Source organism: Petaurus breviceps, unplaced genomic scaffold (assembly GCF_028583685.1).
Source record: "Petaurus breviceps papuanus isolate PSGF00001 unplaced genomic scaffold, PetGlider_PUasm1.0 90879, whole genome shotgun sequence".
Classification (NCBI taxonomy): Eukaryota; Metazoa; Chordata; class Mammalia; order Diprotodontia; family Petauridae; genus Petaurus; species Petaurus breviceps.
The window spans coordinates 847,721-862,646 of NW_027187368.1; the positions used below are offsets into that span (position 1 = coordinate 847,721).

A 14,926-nucleotide genomic window follows, 5' to 3' on the forward strand; every position below is an offset into this window, starting at 1 on the left:
CACACACACACACACACACACACACACACACACACACACACACACACTGCAGATTAGCACAATGAATGGGGCTAAGGAGCCAGGAGGTCATGGTTTGAGTTGAGGCTCTGCCACTCATCTGTTGTGTGTGACACAGGGCACGTTGCTGCACCTTACTGCACTCCAGGTCTTCATATGTAAAAGGAGATGCTTAAACAGAAGATCCTGAAGGTTTCTTTAAGTTCTAATATTATGTATTCTAAGACCCATTCCAGCTCAGAGTTCTATGTTCTAAGACCATACCAATTTTTTCCTTCTATATTCTAAGCCTTTTTCTATGTACTGTCAAGTAACTTTGTCTTCTGTCCAGTTACTTCCTATTTTATTTGATGGTATTCTAAAGGGACTAAATGAAAACTGTTTTCATCCCATCAAAACTTAAAAAAAAGGTACTTCTCTAATATTATGCCATCTAAGGCTAATTAATAAATCACCACAGTTGGGAATACTTCCATGCTAAAAAAGGTACTGAGTCTTCACATTTTATTTTTTTGGGGAGGTGGTCAGGGAGGAGAGTAGGTTTGAGGAGAAGGATTCAGATCAATGCTGAATGAGTGTATGGTGGAAATCATTGTTTTTCCTTATTTGAAGGGCAAAAAATTGATGACCAAGATAAATTTAATGTCTATATCTTCCTCTTTCTAAAGAGAAAATTTTGCCCTACAAGGAAAACTTCTTACTGCTGAGGCTGAGAATTTTAAAAATGGAAGCATTTTGTGCTTAATTTTTGGCAAGTAAATAATGGAAATGCCCTTACAACCCAAATTAGAAATAAGAAAAAATGAGAACACAACAAATGCAAAAATTAAGAAAACTGGATGAGTATTTACAAAAAATGTTTAGCTGCCAAAAAGAGGAAATAAAGCAAAACAAACAAATCTCTGAAGTAAAAGAACAGATCATTAATGATCTGATTAAACCTGATAAAAAAGGTACTGGGATCATATGGATGAATCTTAATAGTCAAAGAATGTGTAAATTTAATACTATACACAAATTATATATATGTATATATATAAAATACTATACATAAACTATAATCATTTCTGTGAATCAAAAATCATTAAAATGATGTTAAAAGTTACAATGGATGCATTTTTGGTAAAATAAAAGATGCCTTGTTAAATAAGGCAAACTTTTGAAATTTTTTTTTCCGACAAACATTTGAGGCTTTTGGCATTAGTTACTGAAATTTTTCCTCATTACATTAAAAAGTGATTCATCCAAATAAGGAGAAAAGTAGCAGAACAAACTTGGGATATATGCTCCTCCGTTTCTGCTTTATTGTCAGGGAAATATAAAACCAGATCATCTTTACTATCAGTATGCCACTTAGACAGAATGGGTGTAAAACAATCTAGCAGGTTCATCAAAAGGTTAGGTTTGCAGTAGGAACATGTTTAACTCTGCATTCCACCCCATATGAAGATATTTTTGGCAAAGTGATCCTAGATTAAAAGAGACTGTGTTAGACAAAGTATTATAATGAAATATTTTTAAAAATCATGTGCAGAATTCAGATCAGTCTTATCCACTTTGAATTCCTATAGGTCTACATGGATTGCATAATATGTACATGTGGCTATTTCATAGGGACTATAGATATCAAATGGAGAGAAGCTACAAAAATCTGAAGAAGATCAGAATAGGTTTGGTACTTTGAGATTTACAAAGAGAATCCTAGGCAAAAAGACTATAGCACAGTTCATTTGCTGTATGAGCTTTGGTTAGAAGTAAGGACATCTGATATTATTTCTCACAACAATCCTGTAAAATAGGTAGTATAAGTCTTACTATTTCCATTTCACTGAAGCAAAAACTCAGGCTGGAAAATGGTAAATGTCTTGGCCAAGGTCACATAGAAAGAGGCAGAGTCAAGACTCTGATCTAGGTTTCCTGATTATCAAGTCTAGCAATTCTTTCACATGCAAATTTCTGAAATAAAATGAAATTATAATAAATAAATAATAAATAAAATGAGCCAGTTCCAGAAGGTGCTTACCCTAAAGTAAATATTCAAACAGATTTCATCAATTTGGATATTCTGTCCAATGATGCAGATTATGACACATTCTTGCCCATGTATCTTGGAACTTGCCCTCCCAAGTATGCTTCAGGGATTTTACCCAGTGTACTAGGGGGTCTTCCTAGCATCTTGAGGATGCAAATGGAACAAACAAGTTGTCCAATAGTTATCCCTAGCTATCATCATGTCTTTAAAAAAAGAAACACACTTATATTTTATGACATCTTCTATCCTGCTTCTCCTTTGTAATCCATTGCAGCCTCTTCTTGCCTACCACATACTTCTCAACTGCCCTTTGGGAAATTCTTAACTTCACTCTTTTAAAACTAGCATGTTCCATAATTTGTAGCTATACAGTATCAATAAAAGAATAATGCTATTAAAAGATGATATTTTGGGGGTGGAACCAAGATGGCGGAGTAGAAGCATGACCTCCCCACAGCTCTGGCTTCCATCTTCCCCAGTCTACGTAAAAAGGGGACTCTAAACAAACTTTGGAGCTGCAGAACCCACAAAACAACAGAGAGAAGCTAACCTCCCACTGAGGACATCCCGGCAGGCCATCAAGAATCCAGCTCAGTGCTCTGGGAGCGGAGCCCAGCCCCATGCCCAGGCTTTAGCCCCAGGGTGGGCCTGACCAGCAACAGCTGTGGCCGTTTCCAGATTTATCAACACATTGATATGAAGGACAAAGTGAGAGGTCAGTGCAGTCTGGACTTTGGGACCCAGTAAGTGGGAGTACATGGCTTTTGCTCCCGGGGTGAGAAGCTGCTGAGACGCTGGCACAGCCAGCCAGCGCCATGTGGCAGCTTCAGCTCCTGGCCTGCAGAGTGTAGGGGAACCAAGCACCAGTCTGAGGGATAATCGCTCTTGCTTTAACCTGCTTGGATCTGGATTGCAATCTAGGGTGGAGGTCCTGGGGTGTGTGTCCAGCTTGCCAGAGCGTGTGGAGACCTCAGAGAGGGCACCCATCTAATACCTCCGGCAGCTGAGAAAACCCCAGCATTTGGGACAAAAGCTCCCCTGTCTGGTGGCAGAGTCCTACTGTGGCAAAAAGCCCCGGGGTCAAGTGACTGAGGGGTGATATGACCAGGCAAAGGAAACAAAGCAGACAGAAGATTCCAACATTACAATCCTATTTTGGAGACAAAAAGGAGCAAAGCATGGAACAGGAGGAAGACAGTGAAGTCAGAACTCCTGCACCAAAAGCTTCAAAGGAAAATATAAGCTGGTTACAGGCCATAGAGGACCTTAAGAATCAGGTAAGAGAAGTGGAGGAAAAATTGGGAAGAGAAATGAGAACAATGCAAGAAAATTATGAAATGAGAGTCAACAGCCTGAGGAAAATAATACCTTAGAAAACAGACTGCCTCAAATGGCAAAAGAGGCTCAAAAAGGAAATGAGGAGAAGAATGCCTTAAAAAGCCAAATCTGCCAGATGGAAAAAGAATCTCAAAAGCTCACTGAGGAGAACCATTGCTTCAGAATTAGATTGGAGCAAATGGAAGCTAATGACTTTATGAGAAATCAAGATGCTGTTAAGCAGATCCAAACAAATGAAAGAATAGAAGGCAATGTGAAATATCTCATGGGAAAAACCACTGACCTGGAAAATAGATCCAGGAGAGATAATTTAAAAATTACTGGACTACCTGAAAGCCATGATCAAAGTAAGAACCTAGAAATCATCCTCCAAGAAGTTCTCAAAGAAAACTGCCCTGATGTTTTAGTACCAGAAGGCAAAACAGAGGTTGAAAGGATCCACCGATCACCTCCTGAAAAAGATCCCAAAAAGAAAACTCCTAGGAATATTATAACCAGGTTCTGAAATTCCCAGATTAAGGAGAGAATATTACAAGCATCCAGGAAGAAACAATTTGAATATTGTGGAAACACAATCAGGATAACCCAGGATCTGGCAGCTTCTTCACTGAGGGATCGGAAGGGCTTGGAATATGATATTCCGGAGGTCAAAGGAGCTGGGATTAAAACCAAGAATCACCTACCCAGCAAAACTGAGTATCATGTTTCAGGGGAATATATGGTCATTCAGTGGAACAGAGGACTTTCAAGCATTCTTAATGAAAAAAACAGAGTTGAACAGAAAATTTGACATTCAGACACAAGAAGCAAGAGAAGCATGAGAAGGTAAACAGTGAAAAGAAATCATAAGGAACTTATCAAAGTTGAACTATTAACATTCCTACATGGAAAAACAATAATTGTAACTTATGAAACTTTTCTCAGTAGTTGAAGGGAATAGAAATATATATATGTCTATATATGAGGGTATATGGGCATATGAATACATATGTGAATGTGTATATATGTTTACAGGTATACATAGATAGAGGGCACAGGACCAATTTAACAGGAAGGGATGATACTTAAAAGTTGAAATTAAGAGGTGAGAGGAATATAATGAGAGGAGATGGGGAGAGATAGATTGGGGTAAACTATCTCATACAGAAGAGGCAAGGGAAAATGGTTACAATGGAGGGGAAGAATAGGAAGGCAAAAGGGAATGGGTCAACCCTATCATTGAATTTCAAGAGAATGGGGGGAAAGGGGATGAGAGGGGGGATGATGGAAGGGAGGACAGGCTGAGGGGGAGGGAAGTTGGAAGCACCCACTTTTGAAAAGTGGCAGGATCAAAGCAGAGAATAGAACAAGTGGGAGGTGGGATAGGAGGAAGAGAAATATAGTCAGTCTTTTACAATATATCTACTATATTATTGTTTTGCATTAGCCACACATGTACAACCTATACTGAACCTGCTTATCTTCCCAGTGAGGGTGGGTGACAAAGGAAGGGAATTAATCTGGAATTCAAAGTTTTAAAATCAAATATTCAAATATATATACACTATTTTTAATAATATTTTACATGTAATTGGGAAATAAGATATACAGGCACTGAGGCATAGAGATCCACTGGAAAAGTTGAAAGGGGTATGGGAGAAAATATGGGAGAGAGCAGATTGGAGGAGGGGATATCCTGTGGGACTTCTATTTTGGGGCGGTGGGTAGGGGAAAAATGGGGAGAAAATTTGTAACTCAAAATCTGGTGGAAACAAATGATGTAAATCAGAAGTTAATAAAGCATTTAAAAAAAAGAAAAAAAAGAGACTGAGACAAGTGGAACAGTCAGGTACAGGAACAGAGTCCAGCTGGGGAAATAAATACTAGATTAAGAGACAAAATAAAAGAGTCTGGCCATTTATCTTGCTCAAAAAATAAACATTGCATCATGTAACAATATAGTATTGTATTGTAAACAAGTCATTACAGCATATATTCCTGAAAATGACCAACACTTGCTTGTTAAGACCTGCCTGTGGACCTGACCACTGATCACTTATAATTTTGCATTTTGTGTGATGACTTGGAAAATAATGTAATCACTAAGACTTTATCTCTGTTACACAATGGATAAAACATGTACAAATGGTTTAAAAAAAAAAGATGATATTTTGAGTCAGGTAGAAGCTTTAATTGTTAACAGAAACTTGCAATTTTCCTAAAGTAATCCAGGATGCTTTCTCCTCATTCAAATGAATCCAATGCACTAACTTATTCATTTGCTATTCTCCAAGCTACATGTGCTTAATGGAAAAGGGATATAGGTTGCCTATCTAACTGCATATAGGTCTGGTCAATAGATATTTTTTCTCTATTGATTTTTTTCTTTTGAGGCATTCAGGGTTAAGTGACTCGCCCAGGGACACACAGCTAGTAAGTGTCTGAGGTTGGATTTTAGTTCAGGTTCTCCTAACTCTAGGGCTGCTGCTCTATCCACTGTGATACCTAGCTGCTCCCCTACTGATTTTTTTCTTGTGTGGGTAGTTAGATTAAACTCTTTTGAGTGATTATGGATCTCAATTAGGAGGCTCTCCAATTTTCTTTCAGTTTCCTGTATATTGGCAGACACTGTGTTAGAGAAAGACAAAAACAGTCCCTGCTGTCAAAGAGTTCAGTCTAGTGGGAAGACAGCATACAAAGAATTATGTACAAACTTTATACAGGAAAAATTGGAGATAATCAATAGAGGGAATACATTAGCATTAAGGTAGATGAGGAAGAGCTTCTTCCAGAAGAGGGGACTTTAGCTGAGACTTGAAGGAAGCTGCGATGTGTAGAGGAGGGAGAGAGTGCCAGGCATGGGACTGAGCTGATGAAAATGCAGAGCTGTGACACCAGACACTCCATGTCACAGTTCTGTCATGCTACTGATGAAATCACTAGGGAACAGAACATCTCCGTGGTTTTCATCAAGGAAACAAGTCTCAGAAATCTCAAGGAGGCTAATATATAAGGATCTAATTAAGTGTGACATATCTGAGGCAATGTGGTCCTAAAAGAATGTAACCTTAAAAAGGTAATCCAAGGAGTGAGGCTTTTTCCAATGTCTCCAGCACTGCTCAGGGGGTAAAGGATGTTTTGGTTGTTAAGTACCTGTTATTCTAGCATTTAGTAAGGGCCTACCACATGGTAATGTTGTGTAGTAAGTGCTTGTTGACTGTTATCTAATCAGAAATATCAGGATCTTTGCATAAAAAAAGAACTCTAGAGGTCATCTAATTCAAACAATACCTGAGCAAAATTCTTATTTAACAATACAATATCCCTGTCAAGTATCTGCTGGAAAATCTCTGGTGAAGGGGAAGCTTCTAAGGAAGCTAATTAAAAATTTATTAGCAGCTGTAATTGCCTGAGTGAGCACAGTGAAAATTATGTTGAAAAGTAAGATTCAGGAATGAGGAATGAAAGACTCCAAAGACTACAAAGAAGCTTCATACCTATATATCCTGCTTTCTTCAGAAACAGTCATAAGGCATTGGTTGGGCAAGTATTCATTTAAGAATGAACAATATACTACACAAGAAACAACTAGTTACCAAAGTGTTAATAATTTTTAATTAAGTGTATAGTGAGATCAACTTATTAGAGCAGAGATCAAAATGACCAACAAATCAGAAGAATAAAAATGAGAAATAAATAGCATACAATTGAGACTCCAGCCTGTGTTATTTAAATAAGTTATAGATATGAAATAAATGGGGAATGGGTAAAAGAACAAATATAGAAAAAAGAACTTTACTAAGAAAGGTTAACCAATGTAAATCAATAACCCAACAAGCCTACAAAAGTTTACTTTCCTGATCAAAAGGAATACAGCAACTAAGGGCAATATCACTTTAGGTAATATGCTCATTTAGTAAACATTGTGGAGGAAGATGATTGGGGACATGATTGAGGTCATCTCATAAAGCAGACAATTCCAATGACATGAAATTTGAGGGAGCAAAATGAACAATTAAAAACGGAAAAGATATGTAAGGATTTCTCTAACAATCTCTTTTACTGACCAATGACAAATGGAACTACCACGATTGGACCCTTAAAATCACAGGCCAGAATAAGGAAGGATAAATGGCACAAAGCAAGCCCAAAATGGGAAAACCAGTTGGACTAAACCAAGCAAGTTGGGAGAAGATGATTTTTGCTGGAGGTGAAACGATTTTGAGAATGTCAAGGACTTCTTTTGAGGTATATAACTGAGAAAGTAGGCAAACAGTCAGGACTTCTTAAGCTATCTAGAAAGGTGGAAGTTAGTAAAGGCTTACAGAAAATAATTATCAAAATGACAAATGAAAAATATCAATAACTACCATTGATAACGATATTTTCCTATGACATCAAAAATTTTTGAGACCAATTTAAGTAGACATGGAGGACATCTTGATGAAGGTATCAGAAAAGATAGCAGGCTTTCGTTAGTAACATTAAACAGAGGAACACATTCACCATCAGATAACTAAGAAGAGAAAATACAAGATTCTACTAAACTTTTTTACTATAAAAAAAAAGTATGAGTAGAGCAAAATGACATTTTGCAGATTTTCCCTCCCAATAGGCTGTCAACAATGCAAATGTCAGTATCACATATGACTCCCTGAAAGAATTAACAATAGAGATAACACTGTCCAATGACTTTCTGATTATTACTAACAGTCATAAAACAGAGATATTTCTCACTAAAAAAGATTTGCCACTTTCATGGAGAAATTCTAGTACAGAATTAAAATCAAAAAGAGAGTCCGATGTGGCTGGTAGATAACATTGTGTTCACTGTATCAAACTATAAAACTTTATAAAGCCTCCTAAGTGAGATCTAATCAAAATACTTTCTTAAGAAAATGTCAAGCAGATAGAAAATTTTTATGATCAAGGCTAAGATATACATTTGGATGTTCAACTCACAGATCTGGTAGGTACATTAGTAACACATTTCTTGGACAAATTCTCTGGCTAGACAATAAGCCAGAATCAGAATTTTCAAAGCATAGGAGAGTAGACAGGATTGTTCTGGAACTTGTGCAGGGCTTTTAATGATTCCTGGTTTCTCTGTGAAATAAAGGTCTACCTTTTTAAATATCAATAATTTTCTGGCGATGCTATATGACTATGGGTCACTGAATAAAATGTCTCTGTAGAATTAAAGGGTCACCTAAAGACAATGTAGAGGTGCATGGTGGACATGAGCAGGATGCAAGGTATTACCAATAAAGAACTGCAGAAGGGAAGATTCTGGGGAGGTGGCAGAGTAGATCAGAGAATTCTAAGCACTCCAGATTTCCTCTACAAACAAGACAAAATAGTATTTCAGGGTGAACATAGAACGGCAAAAATAAACAAGATTTGGGGCAGAGCAGTGGTTATCCTCAAACAATTGAAGATCTGAAGAAAGAGCTGGAACTTTCAAAGTCAAAGACTAGGCCCTTTACAGTAACTACTCATTTAAGGTTCTGACTGAGAAAAGAGGCAAACAGCTCAGTGTCCTTCCTTTTTATCTAATAATTGTAACAGTATGCTCCTAAAGGTCATATATAAAACAAAATATTCAAAACAGCATTCTTTTAGGTAGACAAAAAAAAGTTAAACATAAGGTGTACATCTACTGGGGAATGGCTGAACAAACTGTGATACATGCAAAATTATTTTACCATGATAAATGACAAAATTATAAAGAATTTAGAAAGAAACAAGAAGACCAAACAAAGTGATGCAGAGAGAAGAAGGCAAGACTAAGAGAATATTGTGTACAATGCCTATAATAATGCAAATGGTATTTTTAAAATGCAATCAAACACTGATAATGAAACACTGGCCTTAGAGAACTGAAACAGAAACATATTCCTGCTCTCTGAAGAAAGGTGGGGATTATGGATGTAGAATGGCATATATTCTCAGATGCAGTTGCTGTGTCATTGGTTGGTTTTGCTTCAATGTTTTAATTCATTATAAGGAAAGGTTTCAATGGCACGGGGCTAAGGGAAAGTGATTTTGATGTAATAAAAAAGGCAAAAATATAATTTAAAAAATAAATGAAATAAAAAAAATAAATGAAACAATGAGTTCCAAGATATTATGCCTTTAGCAATTTTAGTAAGTATTTTAAATGCTCTACTTTTATCTTCTACAAAATGTAGATAATATTATTTGTATTACTCTATTTCACAGAGCTACTGTGAGAAAAGTGCTTGGCAAAATTTCCAGTACTAGAGAAATATAAGTTCTTATTACCTGAGAAAAACATTTAATCCATCAACAAAAACCATGTTCCCAAGCCCAAGAGCAAACTCTTGAAAGGGACAAAATTAATCTTTATCAATCTATACGTTTAAAAATATAGATATAGGAAAACAAAATGATTATCTCTACTTTTAGGGTGTTAGATCAAATAAATTGCCTTTTAACTGAAGACATATCAGTTCTAGATTTATTTTTCACTCTAGTATTGTGCAGAAGAAATTCATACCTGTTTTAGTTTCAAAAAGAAGTTTTCAGTAGTGCTACGTTTGCTGAAGGGCCAGAATAGCCTCTCATTAGGTGAACAAACTCGGACTTTTGTCTCCAGAAGAAATCGGACAGGTTCCTGCACTTCTGTTATGACCAAATCAACAGCAGCAGTCATGAACAGCACTTTGTCTGAAGACGACAGAGAGAAAGAGTGAGAAAAAAGTACAGCAGCTTATTTGCATGCTTAAAACCAACATGTTCCTCTTAATTCTGCAAAATAAACTTTAGCAAATTTTGACACAGTAGCATATAATAAAATAATTAAAATAAGTCTCCATTAAGGAAATTATATATCTTATAAGTATAAACAAGAAGAATATGTAAGGCAAGATAAGCTGTGGTCGAATTAATTGTAACATGTGAAGCAATGCTTTTCCATCAAGGTAAAGAAAAGGACTGAAACTCATGATCCAAAGTCTTTTGCAATAACTTTCTACCTAAAAGAAATAGTAATTTGCTTACAGCTCAGATCATATTTCAACAAATTCCAATAGACTAGAACTTGAAAGGAATGTGGAGATTATTTGGTCTACCTCCTTCATTTTACAGATGAAAGAACTGAGGTGGCAAGGTTATAACTTGCACAAAATCACCAAGCTAACCAGAGAGAACCAGGAGTAGCTTCTATTAGAAATAGGTTTGTCTCTGTTACAGTCAAAATACGGGCTTGAGGACTTGAATTTAGGTAATGCTGAGTTTCTGTTGTTGTTGTTGGTATTTGCTGTAACATAATCTGAGCTGTGTTGACCTCATGCCAATGTTGACAACAGTCTGAGGTTTACTGGGGGCATGAACACAAACATCTGTGAGGGAGATGATACCTTTTGGTGTTTCTTCATTTACAACCTGGAAGTGTGGGGATTTAGGGTTCCAGCTACCAGTAATGATGTAGGACTTCCCATCTGAACTTTTCCCCATAGATTCCTACGGAAAAGAGTGAAAGTAAGCCTGAGCCAAAATTAGACCTAGCTAATTAGACCTAGTTAATGTTCATTTTGCTGTCTTTTCAAAAATTGGAGTTGATATTTATATGTTTATTACAATTTATAAAACAAATCACATATTCTCTTGATAAATACAACAACCCTGTGAGAATGGTAGGATAAGGATTAACAATACCATTTTGTAGATGAGGAAACAGAGGTACAAAGAGGGTGTAATTGGTCATTGGTCATATGGCCTTTATTGGATGGATCTGAAATTGTAGTGTAGAGACAGCAAGAACAGGGCTCCTTCAACTGTACTGCGTGCTCTCATACAAAGTGAAATTAGAGCTACACACATGAAAATGTGAGCTCAAGGGAGTAAAGGTCCAAGCACTTTGCTTTATGAACGTGGTGAGTTATGTTTAAAAGGAATGGCTTTAAAATTAATAAAGCTTTAAATATAGTAAATGAACTTAACATCTAAAGGCATCCTAAAGTGCATCCCTGTGTAAAACAAAAAACCTCCCTTAATTTATCTGTTTTGTAAATCTGGATTTTTCCATCTCAGGTTAGCTAAAAGTTGGTTGCAGAAGTATTAGTGTTAAACAGAGACTCAGTGGTTTGGAAAGAAAGACAACATTTTGTATATGGAAGGAAACAAAATACAAAAGTTTAATTCTAAAGAAGAGTCCTTTTAGCAATAATAAAAAAAGATCCATTATATTGATATGGAAGTTTGGAGTATACGAAATACTTTTACATACATCATCTCATTTGATTCACTGAATCTGAAGACTCTTAATCTGAAAGACTCTTAGAGAATACTCAGTGTGACTCTCTTCCCTTTATAAGGTAGGATATTTAAGGCCAGGAAAGCTGAATAATTTGTTACTAGTAAACTACAGAGTATGGTGTAGTCGAAAAAGGGCTGGGCTTGACCAGTTGTGTGACCTAGAGCAATCACACACCTGCAAAATTAACAACAGCTGCGGTACACAATAGGGTTGTCACCAAAATTCAATAAGATAATGTGTATAAAATACTTTGCAAACTTTAAGCATTATATACATGTCAGTATTTTTTGTTGCTAGTACAGAAAAAAACCCCAACTAAATAACCTCAGTTCACAAACACGATTGCTTTGCAAAGCAATAGCACCAGCTCATTTTGAGAAGATAAGTATTTTGCAAAATAATTTGGTGAAAACCTAAGATAAGCAATACATTCCCATAAAACAACAAAATACAAGTGAAAGAAAAACAAATCTGCAGAAATAAAAATAAATCTACTGCACAACTGATATTGTTCACTTCCTAAGAATATACACTGTTGACATGGAAGGAAAATAGAATCAGAAGTCTAATGAAACAGAGTTGTAAGATTTCTACAGACAACTCTTCTCAACTGCAGTGAGGGGAGAACTCCCACACTGGGACTCTAACAGTGCTGATATGCTGCATGGAGGGAGGTGAAGTTCTCACTCATTTTTCAATCACTGAGCACCTCCTATGTATATGCCTGACACTGTGCATACAAAAAAAGAAAAAAATGAGCTAGACAAAAACAAAGACATGAAGAGGCTATCTGTGCTGGAGGCAACACAAGTTTTAATGCAGCTCAAGATTCAATACTAAAGTTATCTCCAAAATATAATTGTTTGGCTCAGGAAACACCTCTTGGCTTTCTAGGTCATCGGGCACCACGAAGTATTCCTTTTTAAAAAGAGAGAAGTGCTCCAGTGTGAAAAGTTAGGAGCAAAGAAATCCAAAAAGGCAGAAGGACCTCATGATCTGGGTCAGAAGACTGGCAGGGAAAGAGAACCCTAAGAGTACCAAGGGTAAAAAAATCTCTGAGTACGTCCAACTGAGAAACAAACAGGAAAATCTTTCCAAAAAGGGAGTTAGTATTCTTTGGAGGAAGCACATGTTTGTTGTACAAGGAATGATGATTTAGATCCCCAAATACTGACAGGTGGGGCATCAGACGATAAGTCATATGGAAGAAATGCTAAGTAGTCTAGGTTGATGACTCCTTGCTAAGGGGTATTAAGGCAACTATTTGTCAACCTTATAACAGATTACTACTATGCACCTTTGCTGGAAATTCATGTGGACGTAAATGATATTGCCAACCTAGAAAGCATTGCTAAAAATTTATGAAATCTTGGAAAGGAAACTGAGGGCCATTTTGAAAGTAAAGATGATGTTTTCATCACTACTGCTCATTGAAGGTGAGGGATTCAGAAGGGAAAACTAGACTTGAAAGTAGGTAATTAGTTTAGAAGATACTATCTGAAAAAAGGGATCTGGATATCTGCAGTATGGTATAAAATACAAGAATGAGATCTTCCTGGGCAAAAACAGAGTGTGACCTTAGGCAAGTCATTTGTCTTCTCCTATTGTTCAGTCATTTAGTTGTGTCTGGCACTTCGTGATCCCACTGACCTTATCACAGCAATACTGTCCATGGGGTTTTCTTGGCAGAGATACTGCAGTGGTTTGCCATTTCCTTCTCCGGTGGATTAAAGCAAACAGAGGTTAAGTGACTTGCCCAGGGTCACACAGGCTAGTGTCTAAGGCTGGATGTGAAGTCAGGTCTTCCTGATTCTGGGCCTATTGCTCTATCCACAGGGCTATCTAGATGCCACCTTATCTTCTCGAGGCTTGTTATTTTCACCATAAAATGAAGAGACTGAACCAGGTGATCTCTAAGGTCCCTTCCAGCCTTAGTTTTCTGTAATCTATGTGGGAATATCTTTAAAATTATATATCTTTCACATGATGTACAATTTTGTAAGATTTAAGGGTAGAAGGGAATTTGAGAGTCATCTAGTCCAGGGGTTCTTAGCTTTTTTTGTGTCATGGTGATACTCCTTTTGGCAGTCTAGTGAAGCCTATGGACCCCTCCTCCAAATAATTTTTAAATGCATAAAATTACAAAAGAAAACATGTATTGAAATACAGTTATAAAATTAAATTAAAAAAACAAATTATTGAAATCTATCTTGCTCTGCAAGAAAGTAAGGGTGAAGAGGATGGGGGGGGTAAGAGAAGGGAGGGCAGACTAGGGGAAGGGGTAATTAGAATGCATGCCATTTTGGGGTGGGCAGGAGGAGAGAGGTGGGGAGAAAATTGGGAACTCAAAGTTGTGTGGAAATGAATGTTGGAAACTAAAAATAATAAAAAGCAAATAATTTTATGACTGTACAAGAGAAGATAAATGACTTGCCTAATGTTGCATAGGTAGTATGTAACCCTCCACAGGTAGCATTTGAACCTAGATATGTTGATTCTAAATCTAGTAATTTCTGTCACACCATTCTCTATCAAAATATGGTTGTAGGGATGGGGAGGGGGAGAAGAGCTATTCTTTATTGATAAAATCAAATATAAACCTGCCATCAAAACATGTTCATACCAGATCTAATAAGTGCATGTCACTATTCCGCACATCTTTTCCAGGGCTAAGGAGAAGGCCAAAACATCTGCAAAAAATAAGTACCAATATTAACTTGGAAAAAGAAAATCACACATAGTCAATAAAATGTAAAATACAAAACAATGGGTCAATTTATGATGCTCTGATTGAAAATTTTAAGTTTATTAAAACTGTTAGTCAATTTCCTCATAACCCTTCATAGATGTCTTCCTCAAATATGTCACCATGATATGCAAGTGATCCAGGGTTTCCAAAGGTTATGCTCAGCAGAGTGAAAGGTATGGTGGGTACAATTAAGTTAGAAATGTGTAAGGACAGGGTCATCAATGGATAGTGTATCATTCAAGGACCAGGCAAGTGAAATGCAGAGTAATTCATCACCAAAGAGTTTGCTACAAGTTGAATATTTTGACAACTGCAAATAACCTAGACCATACACCAAGGCAGGGAAGGGCAGTAATCAATACTGGTGGAAAGGATACTCATACCAACAAAACTACAGATTCCTAAAATGTTAAATATTTTTAATCTCACATATTTATGACTGGCAAAAATATAATCCCTGTTTGTCAATGAAAACAAAAAAGATAAACAATCACCATAAAACTGAAAAAAATAAGGTCACATTTTATTT

General features: G+C 36.6%; 1 protein-coding gene across 4 annotated transcripts in view; it reads right to left on the reverse strand.

Moving 5' to 3' along the window:
- RABGAP1 (RAB GTPase activating protein 1) overlaps nt 1-14,926 on the reverse strand; it is a 215,354-nt gene that overhangs the window by 117,625 nt on the left and 82,803 nt on the right. For all 4 annotated transcript variants that reach the window (XM_069073725.1, XM_069073726.1, XM_069073727.1 and 1 more), the window contains exons 8-10: nt 14,272-14,338; nt 10,750-10,852; nt 9,888-10,057 (exon numbers count right to left, since the gene is read on the reverse strand). In XM_069073725.1, coding sequence (XP_068929826.1) covers nt 9,888-10,057; nt 10,750-10,852; nt 14,272-14,338 — 340 coding nt within the window. The remainder of the gene's footprint in view (nt 1-9,887; nt 10,058-10,749; nt 10,853-14,271; nt 14,339-14,926) is intronic.